This window comes from Peromyscus eremicus, chromosome 10, assembly GCF_949786415.1.
Source record: "Peromyscus eremicus chromosome 10, PerEre_H2_v1, whole genome shotgun sequence".
Taxonomy (NCBI): domain Eukaryota; kingdom Metazoa; phylum Chordata; class Mammalia; order Rodentia; family Cricetidae; genus Peromyscus; species Peromyscus eremicus.
This window is the reverse complement of record NC_081426.1, coordinates 1998175-2023780: the sequence shown is the minus strand read 5'-3', so window position 1 is coordinate 2023780 and position 25606 is coordinate 1998175. Positions and strand designations below refer to the sequence as shown.

The window sequence follows — 25606 nt, the reverse complement described above, 5'->3', positions numbered from 1 at the left end:
AATGAGAGGTAAGTGCAAAGCGTGCTTTGGGGAAGAAACATTTCTACAGTATTCCATTAATCTGTGGTAAACGAATTACCCTCAAGAGGTGGTGATGGCTGTGGTCAAAAGGATGGACCAAAAAGACTCCAAAGTGGAGGAAAAACAACGAAAATCAAAACCAAAAACGTTTGCATGAACAAGGTGCTCTCAACAAGTCACTGGAACCTTCCCGCGGTCCTGTGAAGCAGAGCAATGAAGTCGAGGGAGGCACGGAGAGCTGACAAACACCTCGAGTGCACACATTAGGCATGGGCTGAGCTAGCAACCCAAGCGCCCTAGCTCCACTACCCACCGTGGGGCGAGGTGACGGCTCAAGTCCCTGTCTATAGGCACTTTGCACCGGTTCCTTCCTGCTAGACAACGCGTGTGTGAAGGGATGGGGGACACACAGCTCACCCGCCAGCCAGACAACCCCGAATGCCGTGGGAAAGGCGCTTCCGGCAGGCGGGACCGGAAGCGCGGCGGGGACCTTGCGGAGGGGACGGACTGACTGACCCACAGTTCTCCTGGGTCCGGAAGGCGACCTCGGCTGGGAGCTGAGTGAGTGGGGTCTCTGAGCAAGGGTGGTCTCGAGTGCCAGTGTCACTTGTCGTGGCTTCGTGAATGCCCACGAGCGCCGGTGCGCCCTCCCCAGCGGCTCGCGTGCAGCCGGCGGCGGCGGCGGCGGCGGGATTTGCTTTGCACAACGACTTCTTTTTTCCTTTCTAAAACTTGTAGCTGGTCCGTTCAGACATTTCCGTTAATGCAGCTATGCGTTTGCAGCATCCCCACTCTCTCCCCGCAATGAGAATTGTCAGGCCTGCGTTCCAGTCCGGGTTGGCAGTAGGGAATGACCTCTCTAAATTCCTGTGTCCTCTGTAAAGTGAGAGGTTTTGGAATATTTAACAACCACGGTTCCTTCCAGGTTTGAGATTTGGGTTATTTATCTTGATGTGTCTGATTTCTCGATTACATATCTCTGCGTTAGTTTGTCTCTTAGAATCTTTACCATTCCATTAATCCGTGCTCTTTGTCAAATCTGGTTTCACAGCTCATTTAAAAATGATTTAAGAAAGCTGGGCATAGGGGCATACGCCTTTAGTTCTTTAAGTATCAGCATTCTGGAGGCAGAGGCAGGTGGATCTCTGTGAATTAGAATCTAGCCTTGTCTACATAGTGAGTTCCAGGACAGCCAGGGCTACACAATGAGACCCTGTCTCAAAAAAAAAAAAAAATTATTTAAGTAATCCTGTGCCCTCTGAGCACTTTGTTTTGCTTCTTAGATCAGAGGCATATGCCTAATATAATTTTTGAGGTGTGCCGATAGTCATGTAAATGCTTGGTTATTGAATATGGAGTTCTAAATACTTTAAAATACAGGTTGTGTGTGTGTGTGTGTGTGTGTGTGTGTGTGTGTGTGTGTGTGTGTTATGCCTGCCTACCCACAGAAACAGGAAGAGAGGTGAGATCCCCTGGAGCTAGAGTAATAGAGTTGTGAGCCTCCCAAAGCGGGTGTTTGGAACTGAACTCAGTTGTCTCAAGAGCAGCACTGCTCTATATCAAAGCCTTCGCTTATCAGCTCTTCTCTCCCCGCTCCCCACCAGCACTGCGGATTGGATCTAAGGTCCCATGCACTTCGAGCAGTGTAACTCTCTTTCCTCTCTCTCCTCCCTGCCCCCAAACTCCATCTCCCTCTTCTTTTTTTTTCTCTTTTTATTCTGAGTGATTGTTTGCCTAATATACCTAGGCTGGCCTTGCGCTCCCTGTGTTGTCGTGAAGTGTCGAGGCACAGGTGTGTGGGTTCACTCGAATCCATGGAAAGAAGACTCAGAGGCACCTTAAGAATGAATTTAGCCTTTTGTGGCTGCAGGGGGATCCAGTCTCTAAGGACTGAAACACTTTCACTTCGCCCAGGACATTTTTATTTTTATCTCTATTTACAGTTTAGCCAGTTGATTTCCATATATTCAAAACAACCTAAAAGAAGCTCCCAAAAATACAATGCCAAGTGCAAATTTCTTGATTCATCAGGTACCACAGTTTTCTGAACCAAGTTTTACATAGGCCTTTGTATCCTTGGGAGACTATGAAACAAGATTCACATAGAGGGCAACAGAAGAAGCAAAAGGTGAGCCGGGTGGTGGTGGTGCACGCCTTTAATCCCAGCACTTGGAAGGCAGAGGCAGATCTCTGTGATTTCGAGGCCAGCTTGAGCTACAAAGTGAGTTCCAGGACAGGCACAAAGCTACACCGAGAAACCTTGTCTCAAAAAACCAAAAAAAAAAAAAAAAAAAAAAAAAAAAAAGAAAGAAAAGAAAAGAAGAAGAAACAAACAAACAAACAAAAGGTATGTGCTAAACAAAGATGGATTAGGGCTAGGTGCTACTCTCTGGAGCCAGGTAGCAAGGCCAGGTATAGCCACAGATCCCCCTTTCTTTTATACAAAAAATACCTTGAAGATTATGCAGCCTCACAGTAAATATAGCCTTCTTTCCTTCTTTCTATCTATTTGTCTTACAATCTTGTGCAAGTATACCAAAACACATTTTAAGGCCAATAAAATTACTATTGCTAGAACAAGAGCAACACCTGCTAGGATAAGAAATCTATTAAAGTGATTTGTAGGATTGAGTGAGGCTGTGGTATCTGCAAGATTCCGTAATGTCCATTCCTGTCAGATGTGTCAGGTAACTTTTTTGCAAAAGTTTATCGTTCCTTTAAGCTTTCTAACTCTAATTCCAAGACTGGAGACTGGGCCTTGAACTTGTCATCCTCCTGCTTCAACGTTTGCCTGTTGTTGCCTGTGCCAGCAGGCCTGGCTTGAATTCCTAAGTCTTGATTCATTTATTTGGAATGAAGTCAGACTTTCTTTTGATCCTTACTTGAATGAGTCTTTTAAGGTAAAATGCTAACTATATTATACACACACAAAGCCTCAGAATTATCTACAAATGAGCAAGATAGTGACTTGTGAGTGTCCTAACTAATAGTGGTGTATCTTCCAAAGCATGCTAGTTATCAGTGAGAAACACAAATACATCATCTCATTTTTTCTTTGTGGCCTTGCTATAGAAAGATAGTTAAACACTTTCTTTCTTTCTTTTTACAGAGATCAGGAAATTGAGGCCCATAGGACAAGAGTGACTTGCTCTGCCATGATAATGCTAATTTGTATGTCAGAGCAGGTATCCACCCAAGGTTCTTTTGTTACTCAGCAGGTACTTTACTATGTCACTGTCAGCTCTCTTTTCTTTTCTTTGTATTTTTTCTGTGTATATGTGATGTGTGTTATGTGTATGGACAGGTATATCAAGGCATATCAGGACAGTTTGGGGGAGTTGAACCTTTCCTTCCATGTTAACACAGATTCTGGGGATTGAACCCAGGTTGTCAAGCTTGAAGGTTAAGTGTTTTTGCCTGCTGAGCCATCTCATCAACAGTGGGGTTTGTTTTTTGTTTATTTTATTATTTTTTAAACAAGATCTCCTAAAGCTTGGATTGGCCCCAAATTCACTATGTAGCCAAAGTTGGCCTTGCACTTCTGATCTCATGCCTCTACTTCACAATTGGTGGGATTACAGTCACCTACACCACACTTGGCACCAGCCAGGTGGTGGTGGTGCACACCTTTGATCCCAGCACTGAGGAGAAGCAAGTTCTCTGAGTTTGAGGCCCACCTGGTCTACAAAGCAAGTTCCAGGACTGTCAGGGTTTCACAGAAAAACCCTGTCTCAAAACAAAAAGAAAGGAAGGAAAGGGAAGGAAAGGAAAGGAAAGGAAAGGAAAGGAAAGGAAAGGAAAGGAAAGGAAAGGAAAGGAAAGGAAAGGAAAGGAAAGAGGAAAGGAAAGGAAAGGAAAGGAAAGGAAAGGAAAGGAAAGGAAAGGAAAGGAAAGGAAAGGAAAGGAAAAAGGAAAGGAAAGGAAAAAGGAAAGGAAAAAGGAAAGGAAAGGAAAGGAAAGGAAAGGAAAGGAAAGGAAAGGAAAGGAAAGGAAAGGAAAGGAAAGGAAAGGAAAGGAAAGGAAAGGGAGAAACCAGAAACATTCATGGGAAGGTATGGTGGCACATGTCTAATCATAGCACATGGAGGTGGAAGCCAGGGGATCGAGAATTCCAGACCAGGCTAACAGTACAGTGAGGCGTGTCTCAAACAGTTCAGTGTATTTACTCTGTCAATGCCACAAAATACACATGAGGAGGATGAAATGTTTTGTCCAGAGCCCAGCGGGCACAGGAAAGCTTTCAGCTACAGTGTTCCACTGAAGCTTTAGTTTAATGTCTTATGTATGTAGCAACATTTCTTTGATCATGTCTTATACTGTTGCTATTTCTGAACACTATAAAATGTTGATACAGGAGGCTGGAGAGATGGCTCAGCGGTTAAGAGCACTTCCAGAGGTTCCAGGTTCAATTCTCAGCACCTACATGGTAGCTAACAACTGACTGTAACGCCAAGATCTGACACCAATGCAAGTAAAATAAAAATAAATAATTAAAAAATATATTGATACATAAATCCTCTATCAATATAGACTACAAGTTTATTATAGAAATTCCATATTATATGAGAAACAGTTAAAAAAATTAAGACAATATAAAAGTTGAGAATTTTGTTCGAGATAGCTCAAAACAGTGGTTCTCAACCTTCTAATCCTGTGATCCTTTAGTACAGTTCTTCATGTTGTGACTCCCAACCATAAAATTATTTCATTACTACTTCATAACTGTAATTTTGCTGCTGTTATGAATCATTATGTAAATATGCAGAATATCTGATATATGACCCCAAAAAAGGGTCACAACCCATAGGTTGAGAACCGCTGATCTATATGACTAAGGTAAATTCAGTACAACACTCTATAATTTTTCTTTTTGTACCGTTAAAGAATAACGCTTAGGGCCAGAGAGATGGCTCAGAGGTTAAGAGCACTGGTGGCTCATAACAATCTATGATGAGATCTGGTGCCCCCTTCTGGCCTGCAGACATACATGCAAGCAGAATACTCTACATAATAAATAAATAAATCTGTAAAAAAAGAATAATGCTTGATGTTATAAAACAGCAGTATATTATTTAATGAAAATTTTAAGACATAATGTAGGGTAATAGAGAGACGGCTCAGCAGTGAAGAGCACTGGCTGCTCTTCCGGGGACCCACATGGTGGCTAACAACTATCTGTAACTAATTCCAGGATACGATACCTCTTCTGGCTTTTGGAGACATTGCACCCACATGGTGCACAAACATACACACAGGCAAAAACACCCACCCATAAACACAAAATGGAAATTAATCTTTAAAAAAAAAGTAACTTCGTTTCTATCAGAAAAAAATGTAAGTACAGAGAAAAGGCTTAAAAATGAACATTAAAATATTTAACTGAGAGTGTGTGTGTGTGTGTGTGTGTGTGTGAGAGCGCGCTAATGATCAAACTCAGGTTCTTGTGCATGCTAAACAAGTTCTATGGTTCTCCAAGCCCCTGAAAATTAAAAAGCAGCCATTTATAGTTATTTGATTGTTTTTAGGCAGTGTCATATGTAGCCCAAGAAGGCCACAAACTGTAGCTAAGGATGACCTTGAACTCCTGCTCCACCTGCGTGCTAGGAATATGTATGTGTGCCGTACTCAGTTATGCAGTGTTATCATGTGAGATAAGCATTCTGCCTTGTGAGGTGCATCGCTGGCCCTGTGTGGTAGTGTCTGCTGCAGCTTGTCAATCTCCCTGTAATGATAGCAAGAGCAACAGCAGTAACTATTGTCAGGAGAGGACTTGGTATAGAATCCCATCTCTGACTAGACCTTGAGTTCTTTCAGGGCAGAGACCCAGTTCTATTTGTGAGGTGATCTGCATGTGGTAAATATTCAATTCATATTTGCTAATTTGATTAAAATATTAACCAAAATTTTATCTTAAAATTGTTTTTTTCTAGGTGAAGCATGAATCAGAAGCTACTGAAGTTGGAAAACTTGCTACGATTTCACACTATTTGTAGGCAGTTGCACAGCTGGAGTCAAAGGAGACTCTTAGCATGGTGGAAGCGTGGGTTTTCGCCGGTTTATCCAGTGTGGACAGCGCAGCTGTGTGCCCAGCCCTGGCAGACGGACATGCTCGCTGGTGCTGCTTTACATCAGCACAGGCTTTTTGTAACAAAGAAGGTTGTTGCAGATCTATATTACCTACATTACTTGATCTGAAGTCAGTGTGTAGAACTATGTATGGAAATACATTTTGAGTATTTTGTCATTTATAGAATATTGTGTAAGGCTATATTTTACACAGATCTTTGTGAGAACAGGAAGTTCTGTTTTTATTTTTGTCTAATTTAAGTATTTAAGAGTTTTGCTGATAGAAATAGCCACAATTTCGGTACATATTACAAAATCAATCTAAACTGTCAATTAAAATTTTCTCCCTTCAGTCAGGCATGGCTGAATTTAATTCCAACACTTGGGAGGCAAAGGCAGGTGGATCTATTGAGTTCAAGGACAGGACAGCCAGGACTACAGAGAAACCCTGTCTCTGGGGGGAAAAAAAGATTTCTTTTTCTTCCTTCTCACTTATATGTTCTGTCTTTTTAATAGGAAAAAAGACCACCCAGATCTCAGTTGTCTCCAGTGAAATCTAAAAGGGATGTAGAAGTGTGGGTCGGAATGACTGTTGAAGAGCTAGCCAAAGCAATGGCCAAAGACATAGGTGAGCCCGATGAGTTCACAAGAAATCCTGGGGCATGGAAGGCTTTGGGGTTCTGTTTTCCGAGACAAGGAGCTGTTCTGGAACTCAGTCGGTAGACCAGGTTGGCCTCGAACTCACAGGGATCCACCTGCCTCTGCCTCCTGAGTGCTGGATTAAAGGCGTGCGCCACCACAGGGCTAAGCTCTGGGTTTCACTTGCAGTGAAGATAAGACATCCTGGTCGAGCTGAACTGGTGTTCTGTGGTAATATATTGTGTATCAAATAAAGCTTGCCTGAGGATCAGAGAGACAAAGGAACAAGCCACTGCCACATCTTATCTCTAGGACTCCTTAGCCTGAAAAGCTTTCGGTTCCTGTCTCCTCACGCCTTATATACCTTTCTCCACCCAACCATATTACTTCCTTCTTAGTGCTGGGATTAAAGGCATGTGACTTCCCAAATACTGGTAGCAGAGGCATGAGATCTCAAGTGTTGGGATTAAAGGCATGCGATTCCCAAGTACTAGAATTAAAGGTGTGTGCCAACATTGCCCGGGTCTGTTTCTCTCCTAGACTGAGTCAATCTCATGTAGTCTAGGGTGTCTTTGAACTCACAGAGATCCAGACAGATCTCTGCCTCCTGAGTGCTACAATTAAAGGTGTGTGCCACCATTGCCTAGCCTCTGTGTTTGATCTAGTGGCTTGTTCTATCTCTGATCCTCAGGCAAGCTTTATTGATACACAATATATCACCACAGTGTTTCAAATGTTAAGTTATACTTATTCTTTTCATTTTAGATTACAAACCCTAATCATTTCTTGACTCATTCCAAAGTGTAGCTCTTTAAGCTTTTTTAGTGATTATGAAGAGGTTTTCTGTGTGGCTGGAAAGATGTCTCGAGAGGTTAAGAGAATTGGCTACAGACCACACATGATGGCACACACTTTTAATCCAAGCACTTGGGAGACTGTGAGTTCAAAGCCAACATAAAGAGTTCCAGGCCAGCTAGGTCTCACACAGTGAGACCATCCATAAAAAAAAAAAAATTAAAAAAAAATAAAATAAAAAAAAAAAAAGAAAGAAAGAAAGAAAGAAAGAAAGAAAGAAAGAAAGAAAGAAACTTAGAAGAATAAAAGTAATGGGAAGTGGGTTAGGGAGGAAGGCTGGGGGGCGGGAGGAGGGAGGAGAGGGGGATCTGTGGTTGGTATGTAAAAGGAATAGAAAATTTAATAAAATAAATTTTTAAAAAGACCAAAAAAATAAAAGAAAAGAATGAAAATAAAAACGAGCGTTGGCTGCTCCTGCAGAAGGCTCAGTTTTGGTTCTCAGCACTCACATGGCAGCTCACCATCCTTGTAACTCCAGTTCTGGGGAGTGTGGCGCCCCCTTTTGGTCTCTGTGGGCATCAGGCATACATGGAGAACACAGACATACATGATGGTAAAACATCTGCACTCCAGAGCCAGGCGGTGGTGGTGCATGCCTTTAGTCCCAACACTGGAAGGCAGATGCAGGTGGATCTCTGAGTTCAAGGCCAGCCTGGTCTACAGCAAATTCTAGGACAGGCTCCAAAACTACACAGAGAAACCCTGGCTCAAAAGCAAACAATCAATCAAAACAACAATAAAAAATACCTACACACATGAAATACAATTCAAACAAATAAAAATTTAAATTCACAGATGGGCATGGTGGCACACGCCTTTAATCCCAGCACTAGGGAGGCAGAGGCAGGCAGACCTCTGTGAGTTTGAGGCCAGCCTGGGCTACAGAGTGAATTCCAGGACATCCAAGGCTATTTAGAGAGGCCCTGTCTCAAAAACAAAATGAAACAAAAAATCTTTAAATTCATAAAATTTTTGTTACTATAAACCAAGACCGCTCCCTCTTTATTTCCACCGAAGGGCTATATTTATTCTTTTTTTTTCTTAAGACTTATTATTTTATATGTATTTTGTGTACATTTTGCCTGCCTGCATGCCTTTGTGCTTGAGGAAGCCAGAAGAGGACATGGGACCCCCTAGAACTGGAGTTATAGATGGTTGTTATAAGACGCCATGTGGATGCTGGTAATCAAACCCGGGTCCTCTGGAAGAGTAACCAGTGCTCTAACCACTGAGCCTTCTCTCCTCCTAATTTCCTTTTCTTCTATTGTAACTTTCTGATTTATTTTTCTCACTACTTTGACAAATTTTTAAGACCAGCAGAAATATATTTGTGGGAATAACTATAGCTTTTCTTCTTAAAAAATTACACATTTTTAAATGATGCTTTTATACTTCCCTCTCCCCACCCCTCTTCTCCTTCCTCCCTCCCTCCCTTCCTCTTCCTTCCTTCCTTCCTTCCTTTTTTCTAGTGTTAAAGATTGAACTCAGGGTCCTATACATGCTAGGACACACATTTTTAAAAAATTTAATCACAAGCCAGGCATGCTGGTACATGCATTACTATCCCAGCAGTCTGGAAGTTGAGCCAGGAGGATCAGGGATTCAACACCCACCTCAGGTGCATGAGATCTGGTCTCTAAATAAGTAAATCATAAACAAAGACAGTAAAAATTCATGAAAACTTTAAAAAATTATTTTATTTATTTATTATTTGTATGCATGTCCGTGTGTATGCAGCCTGGGTTCAATACCTAGCAATTTCCTTTTGCTATTTTCATTACCTTTGGGTTATTAGTACCTATCATATCTGTCTAGTGGAGATACAGCCCAGTGGTATCATAAGGCACATCTCTTCCCATCTGCATCCATTGCACATGTTGGTGGCTTGAAATCAACTGTGACTGAAGGACTTCTGTGATGGGAACTGAAAAGTACTATACATTTCCTTTATTTACTTTTTGTTCCCCAAGACAGGGCTTCTCTGTGTGATATCTCTGGCTGTCCTGGAACTCACTCTGTAGACCAGGCTGGCCTCGAACTCACAGAGATCCGCCTGGCTCTGCCTCCCGAGTGCTGGGATTAAAGGCGTGCGCCAACACTGCCCAGTCTTTTATTGACAGCTTCTCTATTTACTAGCACGCCATGTTGTTGGGGTTTTTTGCTCTTTTGGGGGGCCTGCCACCCAGCTCCCAAATAAATTACACGTGGAGGCTAATTCTTAATTATGAATGTCTAGCCTTAGCTTGGCTTATTTTTTGCCAGCTTTTTTTAACCTAAATTAACCCCATCTAGCTTTTGCCTCTGGGCTTTTCCCATTCTCTTACTTCTCTAAATATTACTCTTACTCCATGGCTTGCTGTGTAGCTGGGTGGCTGGCCCCCTTCTCTGCTACTTCCTCCTTCCTCCCAGATTTCTCCTGTATATTCTGCCTGCCAGCCCTGCCTATCCTTCCTCCTGACTCAACATTGGCTGTTCAGTTCTTTTTTTTTTTTTTTTTTTTTTTTTTTTTTTGGTTTTTCGAGACAGGGTTTCTCTGTGTAGCTTTGCGCCTTTCCTGGAACTCACTTGGTAGCCCAGGCTGGCCTCGAACTCACAGAGATCCGCCTGGCTCTGCCTCCCGAGTGCTGGGATTAAAGGCGTGCGCCACCACCGCCCGGCGGCTGTTCAGTTCTTTATTAGACCATCAGGTGTTTTAGACAGGCACAGTAACACAGCTTCACAGAGTTAAACAAATGCAACATGAACAAAAGTTATATTTTTGTTTAAATATACAACTACCTTAAAATAATATTCTACAACAACATCACTAAAATAAATGTTCTTTGCTCCCTTTGTTTGTTTGTTGAGAAAGGTCTTACTGTGTGGCTCAGGCTGGCTTATAACTCCTGCCTCAGTCTCCCTATACCAGAATTACAGACACAAGCACTACATAGGTTCTGCTTATTTGGGGATACCTTCCTGTAGTGTTTATTCTTTACATTATACTCGTACATTATGCTGGGTGTCTGGAAACACAAAACTACTTATCATCACAGATAGGTGATGAGAAACATCATCACAGACTGAAACAGTGTATTTTTAAATTATTTTACTTTTTTTTTAATGTGCATGGGTGTTTTGCCTACATGTGTGCCTGGTGCCTACAGAGGCCAGAAGAGGACACTGAATCCCCTGAAACTAAAGTTACAGACAGTTGTGAGCCACCATGTGGGTGCTGGGAATTAACTCAGGTCCTCTGTAAGAGCAGTCAGTGCTCTTACCTACTGAGCCATCTCTCTAGTCCCAAGAACTCACCTTTTAAACCTTTTAATTCATGATTACAAAAGACTGTGTTTTATCCCAAGCAGACTGTGTATATGAAGCTTTACTGAACACTGCCATTGACATTGATTCACTGGAAGCAAACTCACACTTAGATGAAGTCTGGATCAAAGAAGTTATAAAGAAGGCAGGAATGAAGCTCAAATGGAGCAAATTAAAACAGGAGAAAGTAAGAGAAAACAAAGATGCTGTAAGAAGGTAAAACCTGTCTGTGTATTAACTAACACTTAACCATGTAGTGTTACTCAGCATCCTATGGGGAAGTTTACTTTGAAGTTTCTTTTGCAGTTTAAATGGTATGTGACTATAGAGTAGACATTTATTCAGAGCATCAGGAAGTATATTCATTCAGCTTTCTATGAAACTGATTTTTCATAGCGTGGTGAGTGTGTATATTAGCCTGAATTTTAAATTTTGATTCAGCTCCACCCATTAATATGAAGATGCCAGCTTTATAACAAACAGGGAATCATTGGCTGTTCTGCCATAACTTGTTTTGTATAAAACAGGATGAGGGGATAGTTATGTCTAATCAAACCTGAGTGTTGTATTTTGTTGTTAATGGTAGCTTGTAGTGATAGCTATGAACCAATTCATGATTATTTCTGACATTTAAGAAATTAAACTCCTTTGCTGTTAATTGTAGGCCCCAGGCAGACCCAGCTTTATTAACACCAAGGTTCCCGGTTGTTACTATAATGGGTCATGTTGATCATGGGAAAACGACGTTACTTGACAAACTTCGAAAAACTCAAGTGGCAGCAATGGAGGTTGGAGGCATCACTCAGCATATTGGTGCCTTTCTTGGTATGAACACAAACAACATTACAGTGTGCTTGGGACCTCACTTGTTTTCTTTAATCAAGTGTCATGCTGTGAAGTATACAGATTCAAAGTAAAGAGGCTGCTTAAAGCCCCTGGAATGATCAAGTATAGAGCAAGCAGTTAACAGTTATCTCAGACTTGCTCTAAAAACAAAGCTATTTTGCTGTTTTGGTTTTAATGAGCCTAACCTCTTTAATTACATCTATATAATATCAGATGTAGGCTGAACAGTATTTTTGCTTGTTTGTTTGTTTGGTTTTTCGAGACAGGGTTTCTCTGTATAGTTTTGGTGCCTGTCCTGGAACTCGCTCTGTAGACCAGACTGGCCTCGAACTCACAGAGATCCACCTGCCTCTGCCTCCTGAGTGCTGGGCATGTGCCACCACTGCCCAGCTGGGTAGTGTTCTTAATAACAATTAAGTAGTAGCTACCATTTACTGAGCACTTACCTTAGCATTTACTGTGCTGAGCATTTTATATGCTGTGTCTTTTTTTATCTTCACAACATCATAAGGTAGGTGTTAATATTTCTCTAATGATCTGTAAGCCTCTAAGGGACTCAGTAACGTGTCCATAGTACGTAGCTGGTAAATAGAAAAGCTAGATTTAAACCTGTTATTATTGAGCTCAAACTTGAAGCTATCTACTGTCAACTAAATTGTCCTTTTGTGGTTCAAGATAGTTGTATAACTGCAGTTTGCTGATGGAGAAGTGATCACCATACAGCTATTGGTGGGTTCTCTCTCCAGAATGGTAATCAGGCAATGTATTTATTAAAGCAGCTATGTTCTAGAAGTGCAAAGAATTTTAGCTTGAAATTATAAAATGAAGAGAAAGACCTTGTGGTCTCACTGTATTTTATGTTTTCTTTATGAAATTTCAGTCTGTATTCTTCTGGTTAAAATTAGTAGAAGGAATCAAATTAAAGAATTAATGAGCTGGGTATGGTAGCACACACCTTCGATACCAGTATTTGGTAGGCAGATTTTTATGAGCTCCAGTCCAGCCAAGGCAGCATGCAAGGATCCTATCTCCAAGATACATACACATACACACACGTTATGTCTGATGATGTCATATATTCCTTCAGGTTAAAAAGGAAATTGAGTAATTGGTATCCTTGCATTTCTGTTTTCACAGTCTCTCTGCCCTCTGGAGAAAAGATAACCTTTCTTGATACTCCTGGACATGCTGCCTTTTCAGCAATGAGAGCCAGAGGAACTCAGGTCACTGACATTGTCGTGTTGGTTGTAGCTGCAGATGATGGGGTGATGAAGCAGACTGTGGAGTCTATTCAGCATGCCAAAGAGGCACAAGGTATGGGAAGTAGGAAGTTGCCCTTTTTGTTTTTCTTTTTACTGGCCTAGTACAAAGATTATACTGGGCATGCTGGCATACGCCTTTAATCCTAGTACTTGGGAAACAGAGGCAGGCAGATCTCTGAGTTCAAGGATAGCTTGATACACAGAGGGACTTCCAAGACAGCCAGGGCTACACAGAGAAACCCTGTCTTAAAATGAAACAAAACAAAACAAAACAAAGGTGTAATTATGGGGGCTAAGGGGGTGTCTCATCGGTTAAGAGCACTGGTTGTCCTTCCAGAGGACCTGGATTTGGATTTTGGTACCCACATAGCAGCTTACAACCATCTATAACTCCAGTGCAAGGAGGTTCATTGCCTTCTGGCCTCTTAGGATACAAGGCTCACATGTAGTACACATATATAACATGTAGGCAAACACTCATGCACATAAAATAAAAATAAATTACCCTTTTTTAAAAATCTTTTTATTTGCTCTTTGAGAGTTTTTTATGTGTTTTGATCGTATTAATCCTTCCTTCCCTAACTCTTCCCAGAACCATCCCTCTTTACCATTCACCCCACTTTTGTGTCCTCTAAAAAAAAAACCAAAACATTCAAGACCAATTTGTACTGCTCAAATATTCTTGAATGTGTAGTCTGAAGAAAACGGTCTCCTTCTTTTCCAGCAGCTCACAGTTGCCAATAGCTCCATGACTAGGAGTGAGATTGTGTGCCTGACTCTTCTCTCTTTGCTGAGATTTGGTCTAGCCTGGGCTTGCACAGGTTTTGTGTATGCTGTCCCCACCACTATGAGTTTATAGTGCAGCTGCTCTGCTGCGTCCAGAAGACAGTGTTTCCTTGTGGTCATCCACCACCTTTGGCTCTTACACTCTCTCCACCCCCACTCCCACAATCATGCCTGAGCCTTGAAGGAGGTGGATGTGGAATATATGTGTTCCCTTTAGGGCTGAGAATTCTGCAGTCTTCTATTCTGTGCACTTGGCCAGTTGTGGGTCTCTGTGTTGATCTCCATCTCCTGCAAATAGAAGCTTCTCAGATGAGAGCTGAGGAATGTATTGATCCATGGATATAAGTCATTAGGAGTCAGTTTAATACAATGTCCATATATCAGCATAATAGTAGTAGGTTCTCCCTTAGCTGTAGGTTCTTGGCCCAGGAATGGTGCCAGATATAGGTTTTAATCTTGTAGAGTGGGACTTAAATCTAATTTAAAAAAAAAAAAAAAGGAGAGATGGCTCAGTGGTTAAGAGCACTGACTGTTCTTCCAGAGGTCCTGAGTTCAGTTCCCAGCATCCACATGGTGGCTCACAACCATCTGTAATGAGATCTGGTGCCCTCTTCTGGCCTGCAGGCACACATACAGGCAGAATACTGTATAAATAATAAATAAATAAATCTTTAAAAAAAAAAAAAGGTGTTGGTTATTCCCATGTTGTTCATGACACATTGGTACCAGTGACCATGTCTTACCAGGCCAGTTATTGTAGTTTAGAGGGCTAACAGCTGTGTATGATTGATGAATACATCAGTATGAGTGAAGTTTCAGATCTGTACCAGCTTGGTTTTGCCATGTGGAATCTTCACCAATAGAGTATTGGAGGCAGGGGGCTCAGAAACTGACAGTCATCCTCAGCTATGTAGTGTGTTTCTAGCCAGACTGGACTAACATGTCTCAAAAAAAGCATAGAGCAGTGGTTCTCAACCTTCCTGATGCTGTGACTCTTTAATACAGTTCCTCATGTGGTGGCGACTCCCAACCATAAAATTATTTTCTTTGCTACTTCATAACTGTAATTTTGCTACTGTTATGGATTGGAATGTAAATATCTGCGTTTTCCAATGGCCTTTGGTGACCCAAAGGGGTCACAACCCACAGGATGAGAACTGCTGGCATAGAAGCTGGGAGTGATGGTACACGCCTTTAATCCTAGCACTCAGGAGGCAGAGGCAGGAGGATCTCTGTGAGTTCAAGACCAGCTTAAGTTTTCATAGCAAGTTCAGGCCAGCCAGGGCTACATAGTAAGACCCTGTCTTGTTTTCTTCCCCCAAGACAGGGTCTCTCTGTGTAGCCCTGGCTGTCCTGGAACTCACTCTGTAGCCCAGGCTGACCTCAAACTCACAGAGATCCACCTGCCTCTGCCTCCCGAGTACTGGGATTAAAGGAGTGTGCCACTACACCTGACCTGAGCCAGTGTTCCAAACCACTGAATCTTTTCTCTAGTCTTTCTTTTTCTTTATGTATAAACAACAGAGTGGAGTAATGTGAGTCTAAAATGGGTCTTTTAGGCCTTGGTTAAATATGTGCATCCATTGAGTGAAGAGAAAGCCAGAGTAGGTTGGCAGTTCTCCTAATGAATATCTAGAACTAAAGGAGTTTTCGTTCCCTGACATTTTCTTTTCCAGTTCCTATTGTCCTTGCAATAAATAAATGCGACAAAACAGATGCTGATCCTGAAAAAGTGAAGAAAGAGCTTCTGGCTTACGATGTGGTATGTGAAGATTATGGTGGCGATGTTCAAGCAGTGCATGTCTCTGCACTTACGGTAAGTGCAGGCATCTCAGGTAGAGGCGCTCAGTTGTGAACACTGCTATCTTACACAGCAGTGCTTATCCAAAGAACAGCACTGTTTTTTTGTTTTGTTTTGTTTTGTTTTGTTTTGAGATAGGATCTCTCTTCTAGCTGACCTGGAACTCACTAAGTAGACCAGGGTGGCCTGGAACACATAGCAGTCCCCCTGCCTCTGCCTCCCAAGTGCTGGGATTAAAGGTATGTGCCACCTCGACTGGCCACTTTTTAATTCTTTTGAGACAGTCTCAAACTACCTATGTAGCCCAAGTGATAGAATTACAGGAGTGTCCCACCACGTTTGGTTTATGCAGTGTTGGGCATCAAAACTTCATGCATGCTAGGTAAGCACTCTACCAACTCAGGTACATCCCTAGCCCCTTAAAAACATTTTGAGATGCCGGCCGGTGGTGGCACACGCCCTTAATCCCAGCACTCAATCTCTGTGAGTTCGAGGCCAGCCTGGTCTACAGAGCGAGTTCCAGGACAGGCTCCAAAACTACGCAGAGATGTTTTGCGTGCTGGGGAGATGGCGACATTGCTAAAGTGCCTACCAAAGGAGCATGAGAACCTGAGTGAGTTCAGACCCAGCCCTCGTGATAGCTGTATAAGGTGGTACATGTCTGTAAGTGCAGCACCAGGAGACAGCTACATCCCTGGAGCTTTATGGCCAACCAACCTAGCCAGTCAGTGAGCTCTGGGCTCTATAAGAGACCCTACCTAAAAAGTAGAAGGGATGGAAAGACAGTGTAGCTGCTACTGAGTAATGATTTCCTTTGCCCATTCTTTTCATATTTCTCTATTTCCTCATAAAAGCACACCATCAACCCCTGCTCATTCATTGAAGGGATAGTTTTTGATGCTGTTATTTTCCTTAATTAGTTTTTACTTCTTTATTTTTCCAAAATTTGGTTCCTCTAAGATGCTTAGGAATTATGCTTCATTTAATAGTAAAACTGTCTCTCTCCTTTTGTGTTTATAAAATACGACCTATTTTATTGTGCTCTAAAAGTAAGATACCAAGCTCCCTGTAGTAAGGTTAAAATATTTAAAGAGTTGGCCAGGCATGGTAGAGCATATCTATAATCCTAGCTACCCAGGAGGCTGAGGCAGGAGGATAGCAAGTTTGAGGCCAGTCTGAGCAATTTTGAAAGACTATCTCCAAATGAAATAAAAAGGGGCAGTGGATACAGTTCATAGTAAACCATGTCATGACATGGCTCTGGGTTCAGTTCCTAGCACCAGAAAAAGGGCACAGGTTTGAAGATGAGACACACCTTTAATCCCAGCACTTGGGAGGCAGAGGCAGAGGCAGGCAGATCTCTGTGAGTTTGAGGCCAGCCTGGTCTGCAGAGTGAGTTCCAGGACAGCCAGGGCTACACAGAGAAACCCTGTCTCGAAAAAACAACAACAACAAAAAAAAACAAACATACATATTTGTTCCTTTAAATGTTTGTCCTTGAGTCATGTTTTCTTGTTGATAGCTCTCTACCTCTTCTTCTTTTTATAAAATTGGTTATTTCATGATTTTAATTCTTAAAAAGAGAACTGTAGCTGTCAAGATTATTATTATTTTTTTTTTTTTATTTTTTTTTTTTTTTTTGGTTTTTCGAGACAGGGTTTTTCTGTGTAGCTTTGCACCTTTTCCTGGAACTCACTTGGTAGCCCAGGCTGGCCTCGAACTCACAGAGATCCGCCTGGCTCTGCCTCCCGAGTGCTGGGATTAAAGGCGTGCGCCACCACCGCCCGGCTTATTCATCCTTCTTACCCTGACATTTACTAGTATTATTTGCTGATGTGTTTTAACCCTTGTTGTTAAAGGGAGATAATCTAATGGCTTTGGCAGAAGCAACAATTGCTCTTGCTGAAATGTTGGAACTGAAAGCAGATCCCACGGGTCCAGTGGAAGGAACAGTAATAGAATCTTTCACCGACAAAGGAAGAGGGTAGGATTGTACTAAAATGACTCTAATGATTCTGTTTGGTGGTTTTTGTGACTTGGTTATGTGACAATATATATACTGCCTAGTTTTAGTTTCTGAGCCATATTTTCAAAGAATGTGTCTTCAGTGTATTTTATTGCACTAGTACACGGAACACAAGATTAAGTTGTTGTTAGTAGACCATAGCAACTGTATATATCTATACCTTGTCACACTTAGTGACTAAATAGTTAAATTGGTTCCTGCCCCCCACTGACTAAGATATTTGCATTTACAGGTAGACTAACAATGAATTGGAATGAAATATCAGTTGTTGCATTTTAATTTTGAATTCTTTGACTTGACCCAGGAATCTAGTATGTAAGAAGGTCTTAGTAATAGCATGCTCTTCTTGAATGTTCTGCCTATAAGCACAAGAGATTTTTCTCATTGCTTTGTACACTGTTAGCAGCTATGAGCAATCTCATAACCTGTGTGTAGCAGAATGGGGTAGAAAGTGGGATGGGATTGAGTCAGAACAGTCTGCCCATGGTTCCTTCCCCTGCTTAGATACTCTGTTCATGCAGTCACACAGGACTCATGATTCATGATTGCCTATTTCAGTTAGCAGGAGACGGGTTCCCTCATGTGTTCACTGAATCTTCTTTAACAAGGTGCCCATTCATCTGTTGAAAGATTTGGGGCTGCTTCTTTTTCTTCTACTCCTTGGCTGTTGCGAAGAATACTTTGTTTTATTTTTGTTTTTTGTCATGAGAAGGACAAGCCTGAGGCTGGCACAGTACGGTTGCATACTTCTGTAATCCCAGCATTTTGAAGAATGAAGCTGGAAGCGATTCAGAGACTGTCTCAAGAAACCACACTGAGGGCCTAGAGAAATGACTCCACATCAAGAGAACTTGATGCTTTTGCAGAGGACCCAGATTCAGTTCCCTGCACCTTTATGGTGCCTCATAGCAGTAACTCCAATTCCAGGGATCTGACGCCTTCTTCCGAGAGCACCAGACAAGCATGTGGTGCGCATACACATGCAAGTGGAACACTCAGACACATAAATAAATCCTACACAACCACACTGAAAAACAAAAGTCTAGGATTTTGTACGTTATGCAAGTATACCCTGATAAAGCCTTGGCCAAGTAAATGTCTTTATAGTATCCAAAACTGTTTCAGAAATTGAGAAGGGAATTAATCCTGTATATTCATAGGAGGGTGTATGTGTATGTGCGCGCACACATGCTTCATAAAGCTATTTTTGCTCTACTTAAGAAAGTACAATTACGGGCTGGAGAGATGACTCAGTGGTTGAGAGCACTGGCTGCTCTTCCAGCGGACCCAAGTTCAATTCCTAGCATCCATATGGCAGTTCACAACTGTCCAGGGTCCAGGGGACCCAGCATCCATGGCAAAATACCAATGCACATAAAAGTAAAAAAGTAAAGTACAATTACTTCCTGATTATAGCATTAAGAATATTTACTTTTTATATTCATTCTAGTCCTGTTACAACAGCTATAATTCAAAGAGGAACTCTGAGAAAAGGCTCGATTCTAGTTGCTGGGAAGAGTTGGGCAAAAGTTCGACTCATGTTTGATGAAAATGGAAAACCACTTAATGAGGCCTATCCCAGCATGCCAGTGGGAATCATAGGCTGGAGAGACCTCCCTTCTGCAGGAGATGAAATTCTTGAAGTAGAATCTGAGGTATGCAAGCCTAATTCTCAAATGTTAGCTATTAATGATGGCTTTATGTGCCAGTCTATAATGTTTAATATTAAATAAGAATGCTAATGTTAAGATAATTATAGTTTGTAAGTCGGCTGTGAAGAGATCAGGGTACCATTTTAGAATTTAACTATAGTATTGTGGTATTTAGATAGTTTTAAAATTGTTCTAATTATATACAAAATTACTAAAGTTTTATTTTTTGAAACTTATAAAATTAGTGTTTTCTTACATGAATCAAGTTGAGTTCATAATGGAGAAAACACAAGCTTTTAACCTAGCACAAGCTTTTTAAACTAGTGTCTGTTTCAGTAAATCATGACAGTTTTCCCTGTAAAGCCAAGGGCCCGAGAAGTTGTTGACTGGAGGAAGATTGAGCAAAAAGAGGAAAAAGACAAAGATGACCTGAAAATAATGGAAGAAAAGCGAAAGGAGCACCAAGAAGCACGTCGGCAAGCCCGTGCGAAGTATGGCAGTCTGAACTGGAAGAAGAGGTCATATATGAAGTACCTCGACAGAAAAGGACAGAGACCCGTGAAGCCCAAAGAAAAGGCAGAAAAGAACTCAAATGTACTTCCTGTGATTATTAAAGGTAACTTTTTTGAAGGTTTTACTTTCAACTCACTATTTAAATCTATTTAATTTTTATTCTCATAATTTGAAACCCCTCTCCTTTATTTATTTATGGGTAGGGGGAGGCAGGGAGGAACAGCAGTCTTGCTTTATAGCCCAAACTAACCTGGACTTGCCCTAGGGGCCAGGCTGACCTTTCCTCCTTCCTGCCCAGCTTTACCGATGTTCACTGCGCCATTAAATCCTTAAATCAAAGTAGAAACTATTTCAGTGGTTTAATGTTCTAAAATTTTTTTCTGAGCAAGCGTAGCTTATATTGATTTCATTGTAAATGTGTGTTTCTTTGTATTTTATCAGTAAGTTCTTATAATGCTAAATTTAAATAAGAGTTGTTTGAGTGATAAAGCCACTCCTGTCTTGGCTTTAAAACAGATTTTCATTTTACATACCTGGCTCTCACAGCCAACACATTTTAAACTCTTGCTGTATCTGTAGGTGACGTTGATGGGTCTGTGGAGGCCATCTTGAACCTTCTGGATACTTATGATGCTTCCCACGAATGTGAACTAGAATTAGTACATTTTGGATTGGGTGACATTAGTGAAAATGATGTGAACTTTGCTGAGACATTTGATGGTAAATATTCTATTGGCTGTATATTAATCTGTGTGAACCCATCATATTGTGAACCTTTTTACTAATTCTTGTGTTTGGCTGTCATTGGCCAGCATTCTCCTTCTCCTAGTGTTATGCCCAGATAGGGACCCCAAAGACTTCACCACAGACCTTAGGTTCAGAATGTAACAGCATGGTTTATTTCTGTTTGTTTACAAGCCACGGGCAGGGAAGCTCGATCCAAAGCACTCACTCGTAGTCATGAGGCCAGGAGGAACTTGCTTTTTCTTTGTGTGGCTAGCTTTTTAAAGGCAAAATCCACAAGCCCTTCAGGGGGGTTGGGGGAGTTTTGCACGGGTGCAACTCGGATTGGTTTATTTCTATCTCTGTTCTCTTTTACTGGTTGGTGGTTACAATTTATTGCTTTGGGGGCAGTCCAGCACAAGTCCCAGGCTTTGTCCTTGAGCCACCATGGGGGCTGGCTGGCCAAGCACGTACTGCACATAACTCTAAGTTGGTGAGGGGCCCCAGAAAGTAAACATCTGGCTGAACTTTGAGCAGTCAGAGTGCGTGCAGAAAGGGAGCTACTGCAAGGACTATGTCTTTTGTTCATGGCCCTCCCAGAAACTGCTTGCTCAAGTCTCAGGAAACTGAAATTGAGGCCTGATCTCTGAGAGAAGACTGAGCAGCCAGTTATGGCATCTGCTTGGTCCTTTCACTAGTACATGACTAATCACAGACAATCCATCAGGCCACTGCAATCTTGGGAACTATTGCAAGACCAAGTACTCTTCCTTGACATTTTTATTCCCTTGTCCCCTGTTCCACATTCACTCCAGGTACCTTTCACTGCCCTTTGAGTGTTCTTTGTCTGGGAGCATCTATTCAGTACTTTATCATGTGACCTTGTAATAGCAGCTCCAGGAAAGCTGACTCCCTCCCACTTCAGGCACCAGGCATGCTTACACATTATACATGCAAGCAAAACACTCAAACTTCCTTCTACAATTTATAGAATCTAATAATAATAAAAATAATTGAAATGTTACTAGTTTTCATGAGAACAGTCACAGAACTTCTCAATAGCTATGTAATTTACAAAGAAGGAAATAAAACAATTTAGATTTGACTTCCTGCCTCAAAGACAAATAAATGATTGTACTGTAATGCTTGTGCTGGTGTGTTCATCTTGTCTCTGCTTGCTAGGTGTTATTTATGGCTTTAATGTGGATGCAGGCAAAGCTATCCAGCAATCAGCTGCACAAAAGGGAGTTAAGATTAAACTTCACAAAATCATCTACCATCTTATTGAAGATTTGCAGGAGGAACTAAGCAGCAGATTGCCCCCCAGGCTGGAGGAATACTCAATAGGTAAGTGCTGACTGCAACTTTCCAACATTTATGTCAGGCGCTGTAAATAGGACCTAAAAGCAAAGCTCAGGGAAATAGATTTTCTGTTCCAATACAAGGCTACCATGAGGTGAGAATTCATGGTGACATGTATGTCCCATACAACAGAGTTAATTTAAGCCTAGAGGATACAAAACCAAACAAAGTGACTAAGAACTTGCTTCAAGTCTACACTTGAACAGTGATGGTAATACAGTGTCATAGAGGAGCCTTTGATTTTGTCCTGAAACTGGCAGATAAATACACATTGAAAGCATATTAAATACTAAGTATTTTAAAGTATTCTAGCATATTTTTGGCCAGATTAAAGGTAAAATTTATTTAAAATTGTGAAGTATTAAGTATTAGCCCTAATAGTAGAATCTAATATATGATCAGATTTTGTCTAGTTTTGAGACCGGGTATATGTAACCCTAGGCTGTCCCCAGCTGTGTACCCAAGTATGGCCTTGAACTTCTGATCCTCGTCTTCAGAACCCAAGTCCTGGGATCAAGTCATGTGCCCTGGCACCCACAATGTAGTTTTTAAGTAGATTTTTCACCTAGATCAGGCTCATAAATTACGTGTAGTTATCTCTTATAATCCTATTTAATCTGGAATAATTCTTTCATCTATCCTTTGACCTTAACATCAGCAACTTCCTTTACCACGTTTGTTCCCTTATAAGACCTGGTTTTGTAGTTTGGGTCTATATAGATTTACTTTAGGCTAAATATGATCACAGTATACAAAAATATTGTTTTTGTACCAAGAGCAATTTGGAAAAGGCAATTGAGGGTTTCCAGGATTAAGTGGACACATCAAATATTACTGACACCATCAATCAGGAAACACATTGAAAATTGGTCACTTTGTTGTTAGAATTTGAGCTACAAATGAGTATTCAGTATATGAAAAACAAAAACAAAAAACTGAAGTGATTTAAAGATAACGACAGTGTGCTTTAGAAGATAGAACTGGACGGTGACTCGGGAGGCAGAGGCAGGCAGAACTCTGTGAGCTTGAGGCCAGCCTGGTCTACAGAGCAAGTTCCAGGACAGCCAGGGATACACAGTGAAACCCTGTCTCAAATAAACAACAACAACAAAAAAGAAAGAAAGAAAGAAAGAAAATGTATTGAAGGAAAGCCAAACAGGTTTGTTTTTCTCTTTGAGACAGCGTTTCTCTATGTAACCCTGGCCATCCTGGAACTCTTTGTAGACCAGACTTGGCCTTGAACTCGAGAAATTCACTGTGCCTGCCTCCCTGATTAAAGGTGTGCACCATCACCACCCAGCAACAGATTTTCATGGAGCAAAGAAATACTCAAGGATTTTTATGTGTATGGGTGTTTTACCTGCATGTCAGTCTATGCACGCCTGGCCAGTGCCTGTGGAGGCCAGAATTGGATGCTGGAGCCCTTGGAATTAGTTACAGATGCTCATGAGCCACCATGTGGGTGCTGGGCATTAAACCAGGTCAGTTAACTGCTATGCCATCTCTCTAGCCCCTGGGATTTTTCAACTGTCATTCTAATTATTGGTCATGGAAATAAAGTTGGTGGTATCAAAGAAATACTATTTCCCAAACTAATTTCATTTTTTTTTGGGGGGGGGGGGCATTCAAGACAGGGTTTCTCTGTGTAGTTTTGGTGGCTGTCCTGGATCTTGCTCTGTAGCCAGGGCTGGACTGGATCTTGCTCTGTAGCCAGGGCTGGACTCACAGAGATCTGCCTGGCTCTGCCTCCGGCGTGCTGGGATTAAAGGCGTGCACCACCACCACCAGGCTCATTTTTGTTTTAAAGACAGGGTATCAATATGTAGTGCTGGCTGGCCTGGAACTTATCCTGTGTAGACCATGCCTCCAGCCATTACACTTTCTTCCTTTTTCTTCCTAAAGGTGAGGCTTGCATACTAGCTACCTTCTCTGTAACAGAAGGAAAGAGAAAAGTTCCTGTGGCTGGCTGCAGAGTCCAAAAGGGACAGTTAGAAAAACAGAAGAAGTTTAAATTAATCCGAAATGGACAAGTTATTTGGAAGGGTAAGCAGTATTAAAATCTATTTCTAAATCAGTCACCAAATCCTGACTGTGTAGCATCCAAAACCTATGCATTTTTCACTTGCCTAGCTTTAGCTTATGCTTTTCTAACACATAGGCTCCTTCCCAATTAGTTCTGAGGAAACCCAAGGATTGGTCTTGGTTTTGTTAAAAAAAAAAAATCACCTAACTTGTTTGTTCTCTACACTCAGTTCAACCCCTGTATTGTCCTTTTGTCCCAAGGTCCCACCCAACACACAGTAGGAACTCCCTGAGCAGTCTTCAGATTTGCCTGCCATCTTTAGTGGATTTTTTAATACAACCTCAAGTGCCATTTTAGACCACTTTTTTTTTCAACATTTTTCTTTTGAAAAAAAAATTTTTTTAAGATTTATTTATTTATGTATACAGTGTTCTGCCTGCATGTATCCCTGCAGGCCAGAACAGGGCACCAGATCTCATTATGGATGGTTGTGAGCCACCATGTGGTTGCTGGGAATTGAACTGAGGACCTCTGGAGGAGCAGTCAGTGCCTTTAACCTCTGAGCCACCTCTCCAGCCCTAAAGAGGTATTTTTTTTTCCAGAGACAGGGTTTCTCTGTGTAGCTTTGGAGCCTCTCCTGGATCTCACTCTGTAGCCCAGGCTGGCTTCGAACTCATGGAGATCCGCCTGCCTCTGCCTCCCGAGTGCTGGGATTAAAGGTGTGTGCCACCACCGCCCAGTTTAGACCACTTTTAAAATGGGAGATTTCAGATCTATCAGTTTAACCTTTTAATATTTTTTGGACTTCCCTGGTATTTACTCTTACCTAACGTGTATGTTGGGTAGGGGGGCACAGGCAAATAGTTCAGCAGGTAAAGGCACTTGCCACATAAGCCTGATATCTTGAGTTTAATATCCAGAACCCACATGAAGGTAGAGAAGCAAGTTACACCAAACTATTTACCATTTAGTAGATATTTGTCAAATGTACTAACTGGCTTTTTTTTTTTTCTTTTAAGGCTCATTAACCTCATTGAAACACCATAAAGATGACGTTTCAGTAATCAAAACTGGAATGGACTGTGGTCTTAGTTTAGATGAAGAAAAAGTAGAATTTAAAGTAGGAGATGAAGTTGTTTGTTATGAGGAAAATGAAGTTCCAGCTAAGACTTCTTGGGATCCAGGATTTTAAAAGTACAATAAAAATGATGTATTGTTTCCTTATTTAAAGACAGTGTCTTGATTCTTTAACACAGGCTGGTACCAACCTATCTCAGCCTCCCAAGTGCTGTAATTTTAAGCATGCACCACCATGCCTAGCTTCTTTTTCTTACACAGCAAGTATCTTTGCCTTATATATTGGAGATAAAATTCATCATAGAGCCAGGCATCACATGCCTTTAACCCCAGCACTCAAGAGGCAGAGGCAAGCAGACCTCTTGAGTTCAAGGCCATAAAGAGACTATATATAAAGAAACTCTTATCTCAAAAAAGAAAAAATAAGATCACCAATGAACACCACCCAAAATAAAACATTGTCTCCTAAGTTCATGCATACACCAATAGAAAGTATACTTCCTTACACTCTGGATATGACTCAGGATGCTTTGAATTAGCACCCTGCTTTTTTTTTTAGGATTCATTTATTTATGTACATGAGTGCTCTTCTTACACATATGCCTGCATGACAGATGAGGGCACTGGATCCCACTACAGATGGTTGTGAGC

At 41.4% G+C, this 25606-nt stretch overlaps 1 protein-coding gene across 4 annotated transcripts; it reads left to right on the top strand.

The window, feature by feature from the left end:
* The first annotated feature begins 473 nt into the window (after nt 1–473).
* On the top strand, nt 474–25102 carry Mtif2 (mitochondrial translational initiation factor 2). Of its 4 annotated transcripts, none has more exons than XM_059275199.1 (16): nt 474–582; nt 2053–2149; nt 3131–3239; nt 5952–6177; nt 6604–6715; nt 10929–11100; nt 11549–11709; nt 12868–13044; nt 15455–15594; nt 17439–17563; nt 19056–19260; nt 19621–19873; nt 20350–20490; nt 21706–21840; nt 23758–23898; nt 24898–25102. In XM_059275199.1, the coding sequence occupies exons 4-16, from the start codon at nt 5959–5961 to the stop codon at nt 25068–25070; spliced, it is 2154 nt and encodes a 717-aa protein (XP_059131182.1). In that variant the 5' UTR covers nt 474–582; nt 2053–2149; nt 3131–3239; nt 5952–5958; the 3' UTR covers nt 25071–25102. The 4 variants fall into 4 exon arrangements, with proteins under 4 accessions (XP_059131182.1, XP_059131179.1, XP_059131181.1 ...); XM_059275196.1 differs by having other exon boundaries at nt 21676–21840; XM_059275197.1 differs by lacking the exon at nt 474–582 and adding an exon at nt 597–946 and having other exon boundaries at nt 21676–21840.
* Nucleotides 25103–25606: the final 504 nt, after the last annotated feature.